The sequence below is a fragment of the Podarcis tiliguerta genome (assembly GCF_965153285.1).
Source record: "Podarcis tiliguerta genome assembly, chromosome: 3".
In the NCBI taxonomy this organism is placed as follows: domain Eukaryota; kingdom Metazoa; phylum Chordata; class Lepidosauria; order Squamata; family Lacertidae; genus Podarcis; species Podarcis tiliguerta.
Genome location: NC_139536.1, coordinates 42,973,706 through 42,992,111, shown reverse-complemented (window position 1 = coordinate 42,992,111; position 18,406 = coordinate 42,973,706). Strand labels below are relative to the sequence as shown.

The 18,406-nt window shown below is 43.0% G+C and overlaps 1 protein-coding gene across 2 annotated transcripts in view; it reads left to right on the top strand.

The window, feature by feature from the left end:
* WDR64 (WD repeat domain 64) overlaps positions 1–18,406 on the top strand; it is a 69,540-nt gene that overhangs the window by 18,805 nt on the left and 32,329 nt on the right. For both annotated transcript variants that reach the window (XM_083432145.1, XM_083432146.1), the window contains 4 exons: positions 170–387; positions 799–933; positions 2,705–2,784; positions 11,366–11,505. In XM_083432145.1, the coding sequence (XP_083288271.1) occupies positions 170–387; positions 799–933; positions 2,705–2,784; positions 11,366–11,505 (573 nt within the window). The remainder of the gene's footprint in view (positions 1–169; positions 388–798; positions 934–2,704; positions 2,785–11,365; positions 11,506–18,406) is intronic.

Below are 18,406 nucleotides of genomic sequence, written 5' to 3'. Positions count from 1 at the left end.
TAGGCATATTTGACAAGCTAGGATATATATCTCACAGGTTGCAGCCAGAACTTTTGAACTATCTTCTCACATAATTTTCTGAATAGCATCTTTAAGGCAAGAATACTTATTGGTGGATTAATAGAATAAATGCCAAAACATCTAATCGACAATCTGCTTTATTTCATAGGACAATTGTTTTATCATCAAGCCCGTGGAACATTGCGTTATTTGTGTTTGCGCTGTTCAGCGACCAGCAGAACTCCTAGTGAAGGATGACATCTTACTGGGGGATGACGGGGGATACGTAAATATGTATACCATGACCAGCGATGACTTCGGCCTAAAGCAATCTAAAGCTAAAAAGAAAGCACAAATTATGGTTATCGATTCTAGGAAATTCAAAAGGTAAGTCCAGATACTTTGACAATTCTCATAATTGAGACTGAAAGTTATCGTTTTTAAATAGAGCCCATGATGGGAAGTTTCCACACTTCTTGACACAAAGAGAACATAAATATTGTATAGAACAGGCATCCCCAAACTCAGCCCTCCATCATCCCTGACCACTGGTCCTGTTAGCTAGGGATGATGGGAGTTGTAGTCTCAAAACAGCTGGAGGGCTGAGTTTGGGGATACCTGGTATAGAACAATGGGCCAGATTTTCCTTGACATCAGTAGGCTACGGTTAGAGCAAACCATGAAGAATCCCATTTCAAATTATTTACTTGGTATAGAGATTATAATTTATATTCCATTTGAGCTCAGTTTCTTATATATGTAGATATATAAATTAGTATTTTGTTTTATCACTCCCAGCATTAGACGCAAGCTACATGAGGACTGGGTTGTGAAAGTCAAATACTTTCCGGCCTTGAATTGTTTTGGATCCTGCTCCTTGGACAGTGTTCATTCTTTGGTTTTGGATGACCTGAGAAGACTTGAAGACAACACGTAAGTCCTTATTGTACTATATATTATTTTCATACAGATAGTCACACGTATGGGTTAAGTCAAATTGAAAACTTTAAAGGAATTGTGAGTTATATGAGCTGTGGGGTTTTTTTAATGAAATCAAAATTAGTTATCTAAAGCCTACCAAAGTGATCTTTCATACAACTATCTTGCAAATTAGGACGCACTGTTGGTCTGAAATATTGGTTTCTTTCTTGTACACCTTAGAAGTGACATGAAATTTCATTCAGGTAGGTAGCCGTATTGGTCTGATGCAGTCGAAATAAATTTTAAAAATTTAAAAATGTCCAGTAGCACTTTAGAGACCAACTAAGTTTGTTCTGGGTATAAGTTTTCGTGTGCATGCACACTTCACAAAAGCTTATACCCAGAACAAACTTAGTTGGTCTCCAAGGTGCTACTGGTCAATTTTTTAATTTTTAAATGAAATTTCATGTTTACAATCTCAACAGTCATTTGAAGATTTTTGTCTTTTTATAATACTAAAGAAGATATAGTACATGCTATAAAGTATAAACAAATAGGTAATTCTCAGAAAAAAGCAAACATCAGCATTAACTAACATTCCCCCAAATATCATTCAAACACACAATGAATACCATAACATTATAAAGTAATACACACACACACACACACACAATGTAGAGTCAAATACAAAAAAGGGTTTGCTCCCACTACATAGGACTATAGGAAGTTGCCTAATACCAAGGCAAGCCTGTCAGGAGTGCATGCAGGAGCCAGGCGCTGTGCCCAGTAGGGCTTTGCAGAACTGGGGCTTTCCTAAGTTTGTTCTGAAGAGGTAAGGCGCAGCCGCACAGGTGAAGCTGATTGGTAACTCACAGCACCTGGTGGCAAGAGCCGGGAAGGGATATAAGGTCAGCATTTCCCTTTGGCTCTTTGCCACAGCAACACGCTTCCTGCCTTGCTGTGTTTGGCTTCTTGACTCCTTGCTTCCTGACCCTCGGACCCTTGGCTTCTGGACTCCCGGCTCTCTGACCCTCAGACCCTTGGCTTCCTGACTCCTGGCTTCCTAGCTCCTATTGCTGCTCCCACCCCGCCGTCTTGCCCCCAGTCCCAACATCCTCAGCCAGGACTTCGACCGCCCGTAAGCCGGACCGTGACAAAGCCATTGGTTGATCTAACTCAGTACTGTCTGCCCTAATTGAACGTGGCTCTCCAGGGTTATAGGCAGGCTTCTTTCCCAGCCCTACCTGGAGGTGCTGGGGATTGTACCACTGAGCTGTGGCCCTTCTTATTATTATTGAACGAAGGAGAAATTAAGGAGCAAAGAAGGACAGAGCCTCTGCCCCAGCAAAGCCAGCAGAGAAGAATACTTATTTATATGGGGTTATAGAGATAAAACAAGGAGACAGAGTGAGAGCCATAAGAGAAAGAACTGAGAGAAAGGGTTAGGTGTGGAAGGATGTCTGAGCTTCCAGCCTTGGTGGCGAGCCCAGGGATAGCAGACGGAATTTACAATTTATATTACTGCAGGGACTTTGTGATTGGGGGGGGGGGGTCCTTTCCTCCCTGAGGGGTTGAGGACTCACCAGGCAGAACCTGGAGTAAGGATCTGATCCTGGCTCCAAGGGTTCCTTGGTGATGTTTCGGGAACAAAAAACTGGACAATTATGTACTACTTTGGCTAATGTTACTCATTACTCCTTCCATTTTGGAAGAGAGAACAGGCTACCACCCTTGCATAAGACTTTATAGCCTTATTTAATCAAATGTTTTCCTGTCATTGCAGACCTGTTAGGGAGTTCTCAGTACCAAGGGGAGTTAACGCTTTCACATACTGTGGAAAAGCCAATATTGTTGTTACTGGGGGTAGGTAAAAATGCCTTCAGTCTACTAAATAAGTCTTGGTGATCGTTTCCAAAATTTCTCGGTTGCTAAATAATTGCAATGTTATTGCTGCTGCCTACAAAACATAAATTATTATTATTATTATTATTATTATTATTATTATTATTATTTCTATAATGCCCTCATCCAATGATCCCAGGGTGTTCCACAACATAAAAACACAAAAATGCATACTATAACCACAAACAAAAACAATACCTCCCACAGGTTAAAAGGCCATAGTTTGCTTAAGCAGCCAAAGGCCTGGGGGGAAGAGGAATGTTTTTGCCTGGCTCCTAAAGATAGAAGAAAACTTTGGATTTGATATCCCGCTTTATCACTACCCTGATGAGTCTCAAAGCGGCTAACATTCTCCTTTCCCTTCCTCCCCCACAACAAACACTCCATGAGGTGAGTGAGGCTGAGAGACTTCAGAGAAATGTGACTAGCCCAAGGTCACCCAGCAGCTGCATGTGGAGGAGCGGAGACACGAACCCGGTTCCCCAGATTACGAGTCTACCGCTCTTAACCACTACACCACACTGGCTCTCAAAGGCACTTGGTGAGCCTCCTTGGGGAGAGCATTCCACAAGTGCGGAGCCACCACAGAAAAGGCCTGTTCTCATGTTGCCTGACCAATGCCTCACTCAGTATAAGGCTACTTCCTGTCTTCCTGTGCTCCATCCTGACAACAATGTACCAGCTGCAATTTACATCAGTCTCTGGATGAAGTAGCAGCATCAAGGCAATCCTGCCATATTCTAATGTGAGGAAGAAGCAGACGGTAGACATAGTCTTCCTATATAGCACCATTTCAGACTGTTGGTGTTTCTCCTAGTTTCATGTTTCATGTCTGGGATGATGTACTGTAGGTTTGTTACAGAGAAAGTGAAATAATCATCTCAAATTGCAGGTGGAACACCTAGGCTTTGCTAGGTTAGTATTCAGCATCACAATGAGCCTCCAGTTGTTCAGATCAGCAGTGTTATTTGTTGAGCAGCAGTGAGCATGTGGAATAATTGACAGGAAATATCATATTGGCCTGAACATAAGACGCACCCGAATATAAGCCACACCTTTAAAATTGGAGGGAGGGGGGAGAAAAAAGAAAAAAGACACAAATATAAGCCACTCCATTCCAGGCTGCATATGGGGGGGGGGGGGGAGCTGCGCTGCATTGCCAGCGGCCTTTCCCCTTCCTCACTGTCTCCCTTCCTGGCCTTGAGGGAGAGGATGGAGGACTATGCGCGGGGCGCTGTTTGCTCCTGGCTGCATACTGTAAGGTCGCAAATATAAGCCGCACTTTAACTTTTCATGGTCAGAATTTGGGGGGAAAGTGAGGCTTATATTCAGGCCAATACGGTATGTCTAAAACTGAGCACATTTGGGTCCAGCTATAGCACTACTCTATGAATCTCAATCAGCAGAGAAAAATAAAAATGTCTGATGCTAAATATAGCTAGGTTACCGATATCCTCTTATTGATTAGCAGAGTGAGTGTGGCTGAAATATTCAACATCTTATTCCCTGTAAGATAAAAATTGACATCCTAGCAATATTTTTTACTGAATTACACAAACATTTGCTGAATGCATTGATCATGCAACTAAAACAAGAACTTATTTAAGAAATGAGTCAGCTGCTCCTAAATACTAATACTTGGGACTAAAAGCAATTTATATTTAGTATTAATTGCTAGGCTGTCCATGGCTGTTGCTGTACAGTTCTAATAAAGTGCTGTCAAGTCTTGCCTGTCAGTGGAATAATGTTGTTTTAAATCATTTGAAAAACTAAGTTATAACTCAGTAAACCTTTGCTGATAAAACTGTCTTTTCATCATTTTGCTCAGAAGTATTGGAAGAAGGTTGAACAGAGAGTGTATTCTTTTATTGCTCATCATTCATGTCAACATAATTCTTAGAAGTCATAAATTTAATGAATGCTGCAGATGTCTAGCTGCCTTCAAATCCTTTTTATACATTGTTACGCAGCTCAAAGTCTGCCTAACACTTTCTCTGAGCCAGTTCTATAGCACATGCTGTTTTTTGACAAATTCAGGGAACTATGTAATTGCTTATGATTTTTTCCATTCACACCTACCCACACCTGATCGTCACACTGTTCTCTGTTTGAGGGACAGCTGCTTCCATGTGTCATCATCAACACCACCAAAAAAGCATCCCTACTGCCTGCCTGCTGGGCTGACATTTGAGATGAAAGATGCATAAGAAATAACAGAGCTTTATTCTTGGAACTCAAAGAAGTTTCAATGGAAGTTGAGTGCAGTCTTATGCCTAGTCACGGAGACATAATAGTGATACAAAACAACCTTTTTAACTTTGTGCCTTCCCCATGCTTTGAACTACAGCCACCATCATCTCTGACTATTGGCCATGCTAGCTGGGGCTGATGGGAGTTGGAGTCCCATAAACCTCTGGAGGGCACCAAGTTGAGAAAGGCTGGTATAAGCATTTCTCAGGTTATTCATCAAAACATGGTGGCTGCTTCCTTACCCTAGGGACAGTAATGGAAAAGTAGAAGAAGATGAATGGTTTGGAAAAACTAGCATTATGCTAGACCTCCTTGATTTTTTCTTTAAAATGCAAGGCGTGCATCTGTAAAGACTGACAGCAGTTTTTCCTTTTCAAGTACATGAATTGTAATTGGCTTCCCAAACACATGGCTGGGAAATGAAGCACAGCCCTTTGCCGTAAAGGCTAACAGCAAACGTGCTGAAGCCAGAGCCTATCCAGGTGCTAAATAAATCATTTTAAAATTGTGTTACTGAAACATTTCAGTAAACCAGCCACCCCCGTCTAAAATAACTAGTCACAAAGTATTAGTTTGAGCAATTTATAGATTCTTTGGTTACCTGCTTTCTGGATGTGCCTGTTTTTTTCAACAGAGGATCAATCGGTCCTAGTCAGAACAGGCTGACACTGTGATAAGGTGTCAGGAACAGAGCATGGTTCCTTAAAACCTCTGCAATCACTATCAGGGTAGCAGTTGCTCCCCCTAAAAAAGATGGGAGGAAGAAGAAGAGTTTGGATTTGGTATCCCACTTCATCGTTACCCGAAGGAGTCTCAAAGCGGCTAACATTCTCCTTCCCCTTCCTCCCCCACAACAAACACTCTGTGAGGTGAGTGAGGCTGGGAGACTTCAAAGAAGTGTGACTAGCCCAAGCTCACCCAGCTGCTGCATGTGGAGGAGCGGAGACGTGAACCCGGTTCCCCAGATTACGTGACTACCGCTCTTAACCACTACACCATACTGGCTCTTGTTAAGTTCAAAGGAATCATATGCGTGAGAGAAGGATACCAGATATGCATGAAACATGATGAATAGAGACTCCAGTGTCACAGGGTGGTAGTCAACTAAGTTTTACTCAGAGAAGGCCCACTGAAATTAATGGATCCTTAGTCGTGCTAGCCACATGACCCGGAAGCTGTACGCCGGCTCCCTCAGCCAATAAAGCGAGATGAGCGCCGCAACCCCAGAGTTGGCCACGACTGGACCTAATGGTCAGGGGTCCCTTTACCTTAACCCTAATTTCAGTGGGTCTCTTTGGAATATTCTTCTCTCTATTGCTCTGATATGCCTTCAGTTTGACTGAAGATGGTATGTGCTTCCATTCAAGAAGCGACAGGGGTCTGTTCCATCTGGCATGTCTCCACACCAAGACAAATGTGCAGTGGTTCTCATCCAAGAGATGTTGTTTGCAGATGACGCAGCCTTCACAGCACACTCTGAGGAAGCTCTACAGAGACTCATCAACCACTTTGCCCAAGCCTGCTTGGAGTTTGGCCTCACCATCAGCCTGATGAAGACCAACATCTTGGCTCATGATATTGCCAGCACTCCACACAGCAGCATGGGTGACCACATGCTTAAGGTGGTTGACAATTTTGTCTACCTGGGCTGTAGCATAACCAGCAACTTCCATTGACACTGAGCTGTACAAGCATATTGGCAAGGTAGTGAAGGCAATGGCTCATCTTTCCAAAAGGGTATGGAGGAATGTGATGCTAACAACTCCCAAGATGAAGATCTACCAGGCTTGTGTGCTGAGCATGCTGCTTTATGGAAATGAGTCATAGGCAATGACTCACTACCCGCCAGGAGCAACGCCTCAATGCCTTCCGTATGTGCTGCATCAGGAAGATTTTGGGCAGCACATGGTAGGACAGAGTCTCAAACAAAGATGTGCTCTTCCAAGCTCACATTCCCAGTATGTTCGCACTTATGTCTCAGAGATGTCTAAGCTGGCTTGGTCATGTACACAGAGTGGCAGATGGCAGGATCCCCAAGGATGTGCTTTACGGGGAGTTGGCTTGAGGCACCATGCCTGTTGGCAGACCAACTCTGCTTATAAAGATGTCTGCAAATGTGAAATGAAGGCAACACCAACCTTGCCGTGGAAATTCCTTGCAGATGACCACAGTGCCTGGAGACAGTCAGGTTGTGTATCCACATCAATGGCCACAGAAGGAATGACTTCTGGGAGTAGCCCAGAGAGAAGAAATGCTATGGTGCATCCATAACAGCAAAACTGGATGCCTTCATTTGCCCCAGCTGCAATAAGATATGTCTCTGCTGTATCAGTCTCAGCAGCTACAGCTGGCACTGTAACTCTCCAACAGTTTGACTTAACCCTCAGTGGTGGACTCTTCCATTGTCCCTCAAGAGCAATGGAGGCCAACAACTAACTCTTGCATAATATTTAGAAGAAAACCACCCAGAGTGGCACTGCACAATCTGTGGCTGTGCTGGTCAGACACGTAACACCTACTACAAAGGTGCTTAATATACAGTTATCTAAGCAGGAATAAGGACATAGAGAGGAAACAGAATTCTCCCCTCCCCCCATTAGACCAGTTAGCTAAGAATTCCCATGTGGTACTTGCAATATCAACACAGTATTACATGCAGCTACAGAAGAAAGTAATACAAATCCCACAAATTTGCTTCTGACAGGCTAATAGCTCAAACAAACACGGACAGACAAAGAGCTTTCCCACTCTCCAAAATGGAGGTTACATCTTAAAATGGCAACATGTTGGTTTGAGATGCATAGAAAAAATAATAACCATACAAGTGTAAGCACTGCCGCCGCCCCCCACAAACTGCTAAATGATATGGTAATAATAATGATAATGATAATAAGGAGGATCAAGATGGCGACGTGAACGGCAGCCTTGTCCCACGCCCGGTAAAGCTTTGTTTTGACTATCTGCCTTGACGGGTCCTAAAGGCTCTAAGATGCCTTAAGGCGTTTATTTTAGAAGTCTATGGTTTTATGGATCAGATTATCTTTACTTTTCTCATAAATTTTCAAGAAAACGCGGAAGTTAAAGACTGTTAAAGGGAGCAGGGCTCATTAACAGCACAACCTGCCCTGACCTGCAGTTCTGAGAAATTCCCTCCCTATTTTCTTGCTGATATGAGAGGGAAGAAACGCTGCAGGCAGCTTTCTAATGAAGCTACGAGTGCTGCCAAAAAACAGACAAATATCAGGGACTTCTTGCCTGACAATGACCTAAATGAGATCTGTAGAAATTTCCCTACAGCAAACAGTTATGAGGCTCTTGCTCCCAGTACTACTCATGAGGAGCCTGCCGGCATTGTGGATGGCCCACAACTAGCCTCGAGCCTGTGTATGAAGGAACAGAGGGAACAGACTCTTGAGTCCCTGCAAAAAACTTCACCTGAACTATCCCAGCCACCAGCCCAGTTAAATAAGGACCGTGAGGTACTGGAACTGCTAATTTGCCAGACTGAGCTGATAACACACACCATCACCAACTTATATAAAAGGCTGGATGGGATCGAAAAGAAGCTTGAAAATGTTTTTGGCTTGTTCCGCTGCCTCCCCTCACTTCCTCAGCTTAACAACACTGTAAACTCTGCACACCCCTGCCCAAGTGTGCAGGCCAACCTTGCACAAAAACAAGTGAGATGCCTGCCCAACCAAGTACAAAACTTAAGTTTGCAACTCCAGACCAGCAAACTTGCAGTACTGGTGGGAAACCACCCCTTGAATTATAATAAATGGGCGGATAAACATTCGGTCATAAATTCCCTGACCCAACTGCTGGGGCAGGCACTTCGCCGCGCAGATATCGCGGATATCACATGGCTGCCTTCTGGACCTTACATGAGACGTATGGTTATTAACTTTAGATCTGCCCATCTCGTTGCAAAGATTCTAAAACTAAGAAACCATACAAGGAAATGGCACATTTATTTCACAAGGGTATTCACTAACCTGACCCGTACACCACTACGCACCAGGACAGGTGCTGTCTGTGACGATGCTGGGCCTGTGCGCCACAAAGAACAAATAGACAGGGGAATGGAGCCGGGGACCCCAAATAAGGGCAAATCTATTACCCCACAGGGAGTGGCAAGCCTGCCCGCAAATGACTTAATTGATTTCCTACACCCCCCGCTTGGTACCTTGGCCTCTACGTGCAACGAGCCTGACATTGGACTACCCAAGCAAGACCAGTCTGAAATGCTCTCGACCTCATATGCCTCGATGCCGGAACTGGAGGCTTCCATTATTCCAAGCCCAATACGCAACCAAGATCCACAGCTTTTGTCAATTTTTGACCCACTAACAGTACCGACGCAAGATACAGCTGTTGACCTGCTACCTGTACAGACTATACGGGTCGGCAAAACCCTTGCTCTCCAAAAACCTGCTGAACATCATATCGGCAACGATGCCATCGAAGATCCTCTGGGACATATCAACCAACTGGCCCCTCGGTTAAAGCCATCACACTTACCTAGGGTCCAGCGACCTCAAACCTGGAACCACCAAGCAGGGCAGAAAGAGGAGGAGCCCAACTTAGGAGCCTCAAACCACCGGAAAAGAGATTGACTGCCACTATTTCCACCATCACCCTATTTCCACATTCTATCTTGGAATGTGGCGGGATGGCTATCTAAGCAGGGCGATGTCGACCTTCTGGATTTCCTTACAAAATTTCAGATCATATGTCTACAGGAGACGTGGTGTTTAGATCTCCATGCCCCTTCTCTACAGGGATACGAAGCCTTTGTTACCCCCGCGTTAAAATCAAATACCCGAGGCCGACCTAGTGGTGGTTTAGTCACTTTTATATCGACTAAGCTAAAGTGCAAGGCCCGGCAACAGCAGTGGGTGAAAAGTAACAATTTACAAATCTTACTTGTTTCTAGCAGGGAAGGAGGAGATTTTCTCTGCTTTAATTTATATATCCCTCCCATAGGCTCCCCTCCCCATTCGTTACAAATCTGGGAAGATTTAGAGCTATGTTTGGAGAAGGCTGAACTAGAACTCCCTGGCATGGATATCCTGCTGGCAGGTGATTTCAACGCTAGGATAGGAAATAACATTAATACGTACTGCTCTAAATCTCAGTTCCTGCCAGAGGCAGATTGGTTTATTCCCTGGTCCTCTGACGACAAGGTCTTGAATAAGGCAGGCATTACATTAATGGAGACTGCCTTCAAACATAATTTGTATAATTTGCATGGTACTCATATGGACAGGTCAGGGGGTTTCTTTTCTTTTCTTGGGCCTAGAGGTGCGAGCGTTATTGATTATATCCTGGTCTCCCCAAAACTCTTGGAGAGGTCACAGGGCTTCAGCACTTTCAATAGAATTGAGAGTGATCATCTTCCTATATCAATTTCACTAATTCCCCGTGGTTTGGAGGACCCGCAATGCCGCAATCACTGTGCAGACCCACCTCTAACTCTGGCCCTTCGTAGACGTAAATGGAACAGCGACCTGGATTTTAAAATCAAACAACACCTGCATTCATCAGACTTACTGGCCTTGAGAGACCAGTGTATTTTATCTAATTCTGATCCCTTTTCAATATTTCAGCAGGTCTCAGAGTCGCTCTTCCCACTACTTACGAGCTCCAATCCTCCCAAACAATTAAACAACTCGAGGACCTGGTTCGACAAAGACTGTAGGAATCTAAGATCTTTGCTTAGGAAATTACAAAATAAAGTAAAACAGGAAGGGACCCTGTCCTCAATAGAAAACCTGCACAGGTGGCGCTCTCATTATAAAAACACGCTAAAACTCAAGAAATTCCTATACAGAAAGGAACAATGGGAGGCACTTGACAAAGCGATCAAATTGCGGGATAATGATAATAATAATAATAATAATAAATTTTATTTATATCCCGCCCTCCCCTGCCGAAGCTGGGCTCAGGGCGGCTAACAACAATAAAATAATCGAACAATCAAATAATCCAACATTCTAAAAACATTTCATTATAAAAATTAATTAAAATCAAATTAATGGCAACCGTTAAGCAAAATTCTGTGCAGGTTGCCAGAGGAGGGAGTCAGGCTGGGCCCTGACCAAAGGCCTGGTGGAACAACTCTGTCTTGCAGGCCTTGCGGAAAGATGTCAGGTCCCGCAGGGTATCATGTACCAGTCTGTGATGATGATGATAACAACAACAACAATACCACAGTATATTAATAACTCTACCAGTTTTGAGTTGTTTTGCAGCCCAGGTAACAGGCTCACTGGTCCATTCCTTTCTCCAGGAGATGATAAAATTCTTCGTTTGTGGCATCCTAACATCAATACAAAGCCAGTGGGGAAGCTGATGGGACATTTATTTAGCATAACAGAGATTGTCACCAATGAAAAGGACCAGCACATTATTAGCCTTTCGACTGCAAAGGTAAACTACTTTTTCACTGTATCTTACTGAGCAGTGGCGTACCGTGGGTTGTCAGCACCCGGGGCAAGGCAAGTAATTTGCGCCCCCTAACCCGGTAGGGGCAGAGAGCTGTGAGTGCGAGCGCACCCCCGCCTCAGATGTTGCACCCGGTGCGGCCGGCCACCCCTGCACCCCCACGCTACTCCACTGTTACTGAGAGAAGCTGCTGCTTTCTCCTCTCATCAGTCAGTAAAAATTATAGATAGATGATAGATAGATAGATAGATAGATAGATAGATAGATAGATAGATAGATGAGACAACCCACAATTTTTCCTTTGAGGGATCTTCTGCATTCTAGTTCATATAGATATAGGCGGTGCTTTTTTTCTTTTAAAAAATGGTCAGGGCTACTTTCATTTTCCTACTCGTATTGAAATACTGCACCTCAATAAGGCCAAACTTAGATTCACAAAATGTTTAGGGGTATGTGTGCCCCTGCGTCCCCCCCAGGAAAAAAAGCACTGGATATAGGAGGTAGTCAGCTGTATAGTGCATTAGTCCAAAACTACTCTTTTCAATGTTTCCCCAAAGTCTCTATTTAAAACCCTTTCCCCCAATCAAAATGTTGAATATATTGGAAAAGTCCAGGGAAGCAGCCTATAAACATATGGGAAATGGCTGCATGAAGAAAGGGATACTATAGAAAATCTTGTTAGCATATATCCATTTGCAAATAGTGAAATTGTTTATTTATCCGGCATTTCTAAAAAGAATCTGCATTAACATCATGGTGACTCCCATACTTTCTTTCCTCTTTCTTTAGTCCCAAAAGGATTTAATGCAGTGTAGAGTCTGGTATGACCTAGCCATGAGTTTGAATTTCTCTGGAGACTTCAGAGAAAAAGTAAACAAACAAACAAACAAACAAACAAACGAAGCACAATCAGTGCAATCTTGATCCTTTCTGAGTTTTGCGCATATATTTTTCACGCTTGATACTTGTACTGGAATATAACTCTTAAAAATAGTACTAGAATATAAGTTTATAGTGTTGTGAGTTTGGGGGGAGTAGGTTGTATGCCAAGACCCTTCTAATGCCTGAGCCCCACTTCTAATTCTTGGAATAGCTTCCCGGTGAAGTGATAGCCTGGGTGATGGGCCATTAAGGGGAACAAAGGAAGTGGATCAGTGCAAGATGGCAAAAAGGTGGAGGCCCCTCCCCCAGCTGGTGGGTAGTTAGAAAGACAAAGTCTGAGAGCCGAGAACTGGAGTGATGTGAGGTAGGAGCAGTGCTTTTTTCTGAGTTTGCTCAAGGGTACACAGTACTGGCACCCTTTTCCCCAAATGTTAAAAGTGTAGCACTTACTCACAACTTCATGGTGAGTACTATGAAGTCTTTTTCTTTAAAAAAAAATGCACTGGGTAGAAGGAAAGCTGCAAGCTGGGAAGTGAGAGAGTCGAGCAGTGTTTCTTAATATATTAATATAATAATAATTATAATATAATATAAATCATAATAAATTAATAATAATAAAAATAGCAATACAGCTGCCAGGTATAGCAAGGAGATACATCTTACTATAGTATCAAAAGGGTATTTTCTGTTTTCCCATCAGCCTACCATTGCATGAATGAGCTCTTGGCAAGCCCAGCCAGAGTCCACTGTATTCTTTGTTTGTATCAAGGCAAAACAAAAGCCTTCTGGAAACTATTAGAGGGAATTAAGAAGACTTAGTGTTGATGATGCAAGCGCAACACCAGACTGGGGAATTGAGTTCCAGTATCTGCTTCCCTACTTACGTTCCATTCACTACCTGCTGTGACTCTGCTCTCCTGAGGGTGAAGAACAGCAGCATTCCTTGTCAGATTATGGCTGCGAATTAATTTGGCCTGATAAAGCTGATAAAACGGGGGGGGGGGGAGTAATTAAATCAATTAAAAGTGTGTAATTGAACAAACCAGAGGAAATGTGAGGTTGGCCACAATTCAAAGAGCTCACATCCAGAAATGCAGAGGCATGGTGAACGGTCTCAGCCTCTGAAATGTCAGTGCATTCTGTTATCCGCATCCCTCTTTCCTGAGTGGTGAGAGGTTTTGAAGATTACCTGAGATGGTGGTGTCGTTGTGATGTATGGTTTTATTTACACAGTTACACAAGCTTAGTGTAAAATGGTAGGGCTCACAGCATTAAAACTCCAGCAGATCATGCTCTCCTATTAGGTTTTGGGGGGGCTGGAGCAGAGCCATGCTTTTGAACTTGACGCAGAGAGAAAGCCAAGCTTATGTGTCTTCTCAGCTCGAAATGAGACTGGCCCAGATTATCTGTGGTCTAAAAACAGATGGAAGCAACTCAGGGAAAATCCATTAAGACAACCATTTGATGAAGACATCATGTGGCTGCCCCATATCTGTGAGCAAAGTGCAACAATTCCACATTAAGTTTCCAAGGGTGCTTCCAGAGGATCTATATACTGGGTAATCATCCTGATTTTTTTGCAGGGAGATTAGACAATGTTGGCTATTTAATGAGTATTCTGAGTTGTTTGCAGGAAGGTTTGTTGATGTTGCATCAGAGCAAGTTCTCATTCTACGCAGTGCATTTTCTCATTATTTTCCTTTTTGCAAAGTCTGATATCTGTGAATTTTTTTTATGGTCCGAAATGCAGAACTTTGCATTTGTCCTTGTTGAATGGCATTGGGGGGGGGGGGGGATCCAGCTCAGTTTTCTACTTTATCAAGATCATTTTGAATTCTATTCTTGCCTTTTGAGTGTTAGGTTTCCTCACACTTTTGTAACCTTCACAAATTTGATAAAGATTCTATCCACTTCTTCATCCAAGTCATTGATGAACATGTCAAAGAGCATCAATCCCAGCCTTGAAGGATCCCACTTGAAGCCTCCCAAAATTTGACAATGAACTATTGATAAGCACTCTTTTTCTAACCAAGATACAGTGCAGAACTTTGTCAGATCCTTCGCTTAAATCAAGATAAAACTGTGTCCACAACATTCCCATACCCACTTAGTTAGTAACCTAATCAGAAAAAGAGATGATGATGATGATGATGATGATTGTTATATTTCATTTGTACCCCACCCATCTGACTGGATTGCCCTAGCCACTCTGGGTGGCTTCCAACAAATATAAAAACATAATCACTTCCATTCATAAACATCATAAATACTTTCAGGGTGTCATGTTATAAATGTTACTATTCTAGACGGTATAGTTGTAATGTTGCAAAAGTCTGACTTTTGTAAGCCATATCCATAATTTATTTTTAAATACTCAGCTTCACTCGGTTTAGCCGGATTCCAGCCAAGTGGCCTTTGTTCACATTGTCCAACGCTATCCATTGAAATGACATTGCAAATTAGACAGATGTTTCCCATAGTGCACTGGGCTCAGCAGGCTGCTTCTACTCACGGAGAGCTTCTTTGTCGAGAGCAAGCAGCAGAGTGCTGTGGGTTTAAATAGAAAGCTGTGGGGCCTATCTGTGAATACAAATCTTTGATAAAGGCTTACTGAATATAGCCATTCTTCTCCACCCCCACCCCATTGCTCTCTGGATGGAAGACTGACGTACATTTTATAATGGAGACTCAGTCGCAATAAATAGGGTGTGAACTGTAAGAACAATCACAGCAAAATTCACTGTTTGAACAAATTCTAGACTATTTCCTATATACATCTGACACTTCAGCCTAGAAAAGAAAATGGACTGAAATGGGTCAAGTGGTGAAAATGTACATTTTTGTTTTTACATATTGGTTTTGTTCAAAGTAGCAGCAGGGAGCAACCTTTGTCATGTTGCATGAAAATTGGGCAACGCGATCCACCATTTTTTTCCTATTGCACTCAAGGAACAAGACCTACAGCAGGCATAGGCAAACTCGGCCCTCTAGCTGTTTTGGGACTACAACTCCCATCATCCCTAGCTAACAGGACCAGTGGTCAGGGATGATGGGCATTGTAGTCCCAAAACATCTGGAGGGCCGAGTTTGCCTATTCCTGACCTACAGCGTATAGGATGTCACTTTAAGCATGTATTTAACTGTCTCCTTGATTTTTACATATAATCCAGAGGGCAAGACTTTACATACATACATCATTTTATTTGTATGCCACCTTCCCATTTAAAGCCATGCTCAAGGCAGCTTTCAGCATGGGGCGGGGGGGGAACCTAATTACAAACATAAGTAGTCAGACAACAAATTAAGCATCAAAAATACAAAACAAAATTGATCAATTTCCACATAAATTATAATAAGATACAAATATATATATATAATCAGTAGCAGCAACAGCCCTGCCTCCCTCTCTTTACAGAGAGACTCCCAGCAACTCTTAAGAAATTCATTATGGTTGGAGGTCTCAGGAAACTGCCCAAGTGGCGTCTGTTTTTACATTTGCCAACTGGAGAAACAAAATGAGATTTGGGCTCCTTCCCCTAATACTGGCAGCCCCTTTCTGCTACTACTTGACTAAATATTAAAGCCATTTCCATATATTAACAAATTAAAACCAGCAAAATAGAATTCTGAACGGAGCCATGTGATATTCAGACTATTATACTAGACACAGAGGCTCCACTGAACAGTGATCTACTCCATGTTTTCCAGTTGTGTAACATACTAGAATCTGGAGCCGTTCAAACCCAGGACTCAGGCCCCATCTGCACTATACATTGAATGCTGTGTCCTACCATTTTAACAGCCATGGCTTCCTCAAAAGAATCCTGGGAACTGTAGTTTGTTAAGGGTGCTGAGAGTTTTCAGGAGACCTCTATTCTCTTCACAGAGTTAGAACTTTCAGAGTAGTTTAACAATCCATCCCTTGTCCTAGGGGACTTTGCTTTAAGTGTATAGTGCCTCAGTCTCCTCTCTCTCTTCCCCTACCAGGGAAGCTGCCTTGCTATTAGACAGCTATGAAAGAGTCTAGGAGGACTCACTTTTGACTAAAGTCATTTTAATGAAACCATGATCTGCCCTGAGCACTGTCCTTGTCTGTTTTTTTCTGGGGCCCTTGGAGTCTTACACAAAATGGGACTTACTGAGAAAACATGCAAATAATTACACCCGCTGATTATTTAAAATGGCTCTGCTTCAAATCTGAACAATACAGTAGCACAGCCAAATTCCATCCATTCCCTACGTAGCCGAGAGCCAACTGAACGGGAGAAACATTCTGTGAGAAAAGTAACCCAGATATGAAAGCTGTATTCTCCAGGAATAGCTTTCAGCGTCATAGTTGTTTAGCTAGCCTGCAATTTTCATTTTTACTCGCATTAAGGTCTCCATAGACTTCTTGAATTGTGTAAGTGGACTACAGTGCTATCAGAAAGGCTGTAAAATCCACAGTCAAAACACTGGTGAAAGCCAGACAATTTTCATGTAATGCCTAATAATAATATTCAAGCTGCAGTTCTGATGGTATCTCATCCCACTGTGATTAATGTGACTTGAGCTCTGATCACTGTTCAAGATGTCAGTCTCCAGGATCAGATGTCCTTCATATTCTTTCAGTTATTGTAGCAGCCTGTTGGGAAAAGATCTTAACTGAAATGTTTGGTTATGACAGTCCATATAACTCAAAGAATGTTCTTTAGGGATTTTTAAGAGGCACAGGGTTAGAGCTAGTTCTCATCCTGAAGCAAAGTTCTTAACCTGAAGCACTATTTCTGAGTTGGCGGAGTCTGTAACCTGAAGTGTATGTAACCTGAAGCAAATGTAACCTGAGGTACCACTGTATGCATGGATTCATAGTTTTCAGTTTCAAAAGCCAGCACTCACATGGCAGTCTACATGCAGATGCATGACAGGGTCATTTGTTACTTTGCCCAGGCAAGTTCCTTAATTTGTCAGAACTTAGAATAGCGCTGTTCGCTATAAATAAAAGCCTTCCCCCAAAGCGGTTTGTCGCTGGTCACCTCCAAAGATCCCGAGCAAATGTGCTGGAATTTCTAAGCTGCTCATTGTGCCTGACCTCACGCAGCCATGCGTGTGTGTACATTGTTACATGCACAGTGGTGGCTCTGACTCCCCAGCCCCGCTTGCAGCAAACTGTGTCAAAGTTACTCATGTTTAAACTGGTCGCTTGCATAATTGCTGCAGCTCATGCCCACAGGACGAGGAAAAAGATCAAGGTGAAAGTGTTTGTTCCTGTCTCTCTCTGTAGGAGCTTTGGGACTTACCTATGAAATGGCAACTTTCTCTTCTGAATGGCAAAGGAATAGTGTGCCCGTCAAATATGACGTAATGAGCTCAAAGTGCTATATTATTTATCCATTGCCAAATAATTTATGGCAAACTATCATGCCTTCCATGGAAAAGCATTGTGTAAGACCAAATTCTCGAAACTCATGATGGAATTCTGTTCATACAATCCTGAAGTTTAGAAAATTGTGTATACATGGCCATCGGGTGCGAGACCCAGAAAAGTTTTGCATTGCAGATTTGTAGGGCCAAGATTAGAGATTTAGACTTCCTATTGTTACGCCAGCCCCCAATCTCTTTTGAGCAGTGCACAAGCTTCTAGGGGATTCCAGGCACTCACCCTGGGTTCTGTTTCCATTGGGAATCAAGACACGGCAGAGACTGTAGTGACTTTAAGATATAATATGGCTTATTCATATATATATATATATATATATATATATATATATATATATATACACAACCTGAGCGTAAGTGGAGTGAGTTGCAGATCTTACAGCATTGTCTTCTCAAGGGTGTCTCTCCCTGCTTCTCTTATGGCTTCTGCCAGCTGGAGTCCAGAGCAGCCAGCCATACTCCCAAGCCTCCGGGCTGCTGCCTTCCCAGCCAGCAGCCAAGATGGTTCTGGCCCTCCAGCCCCCACTTGGAGTGCTGGCCTGACTTCCTTTCTTCTTCCTAGAAAACCCTGCCAAAACCCAAAGCT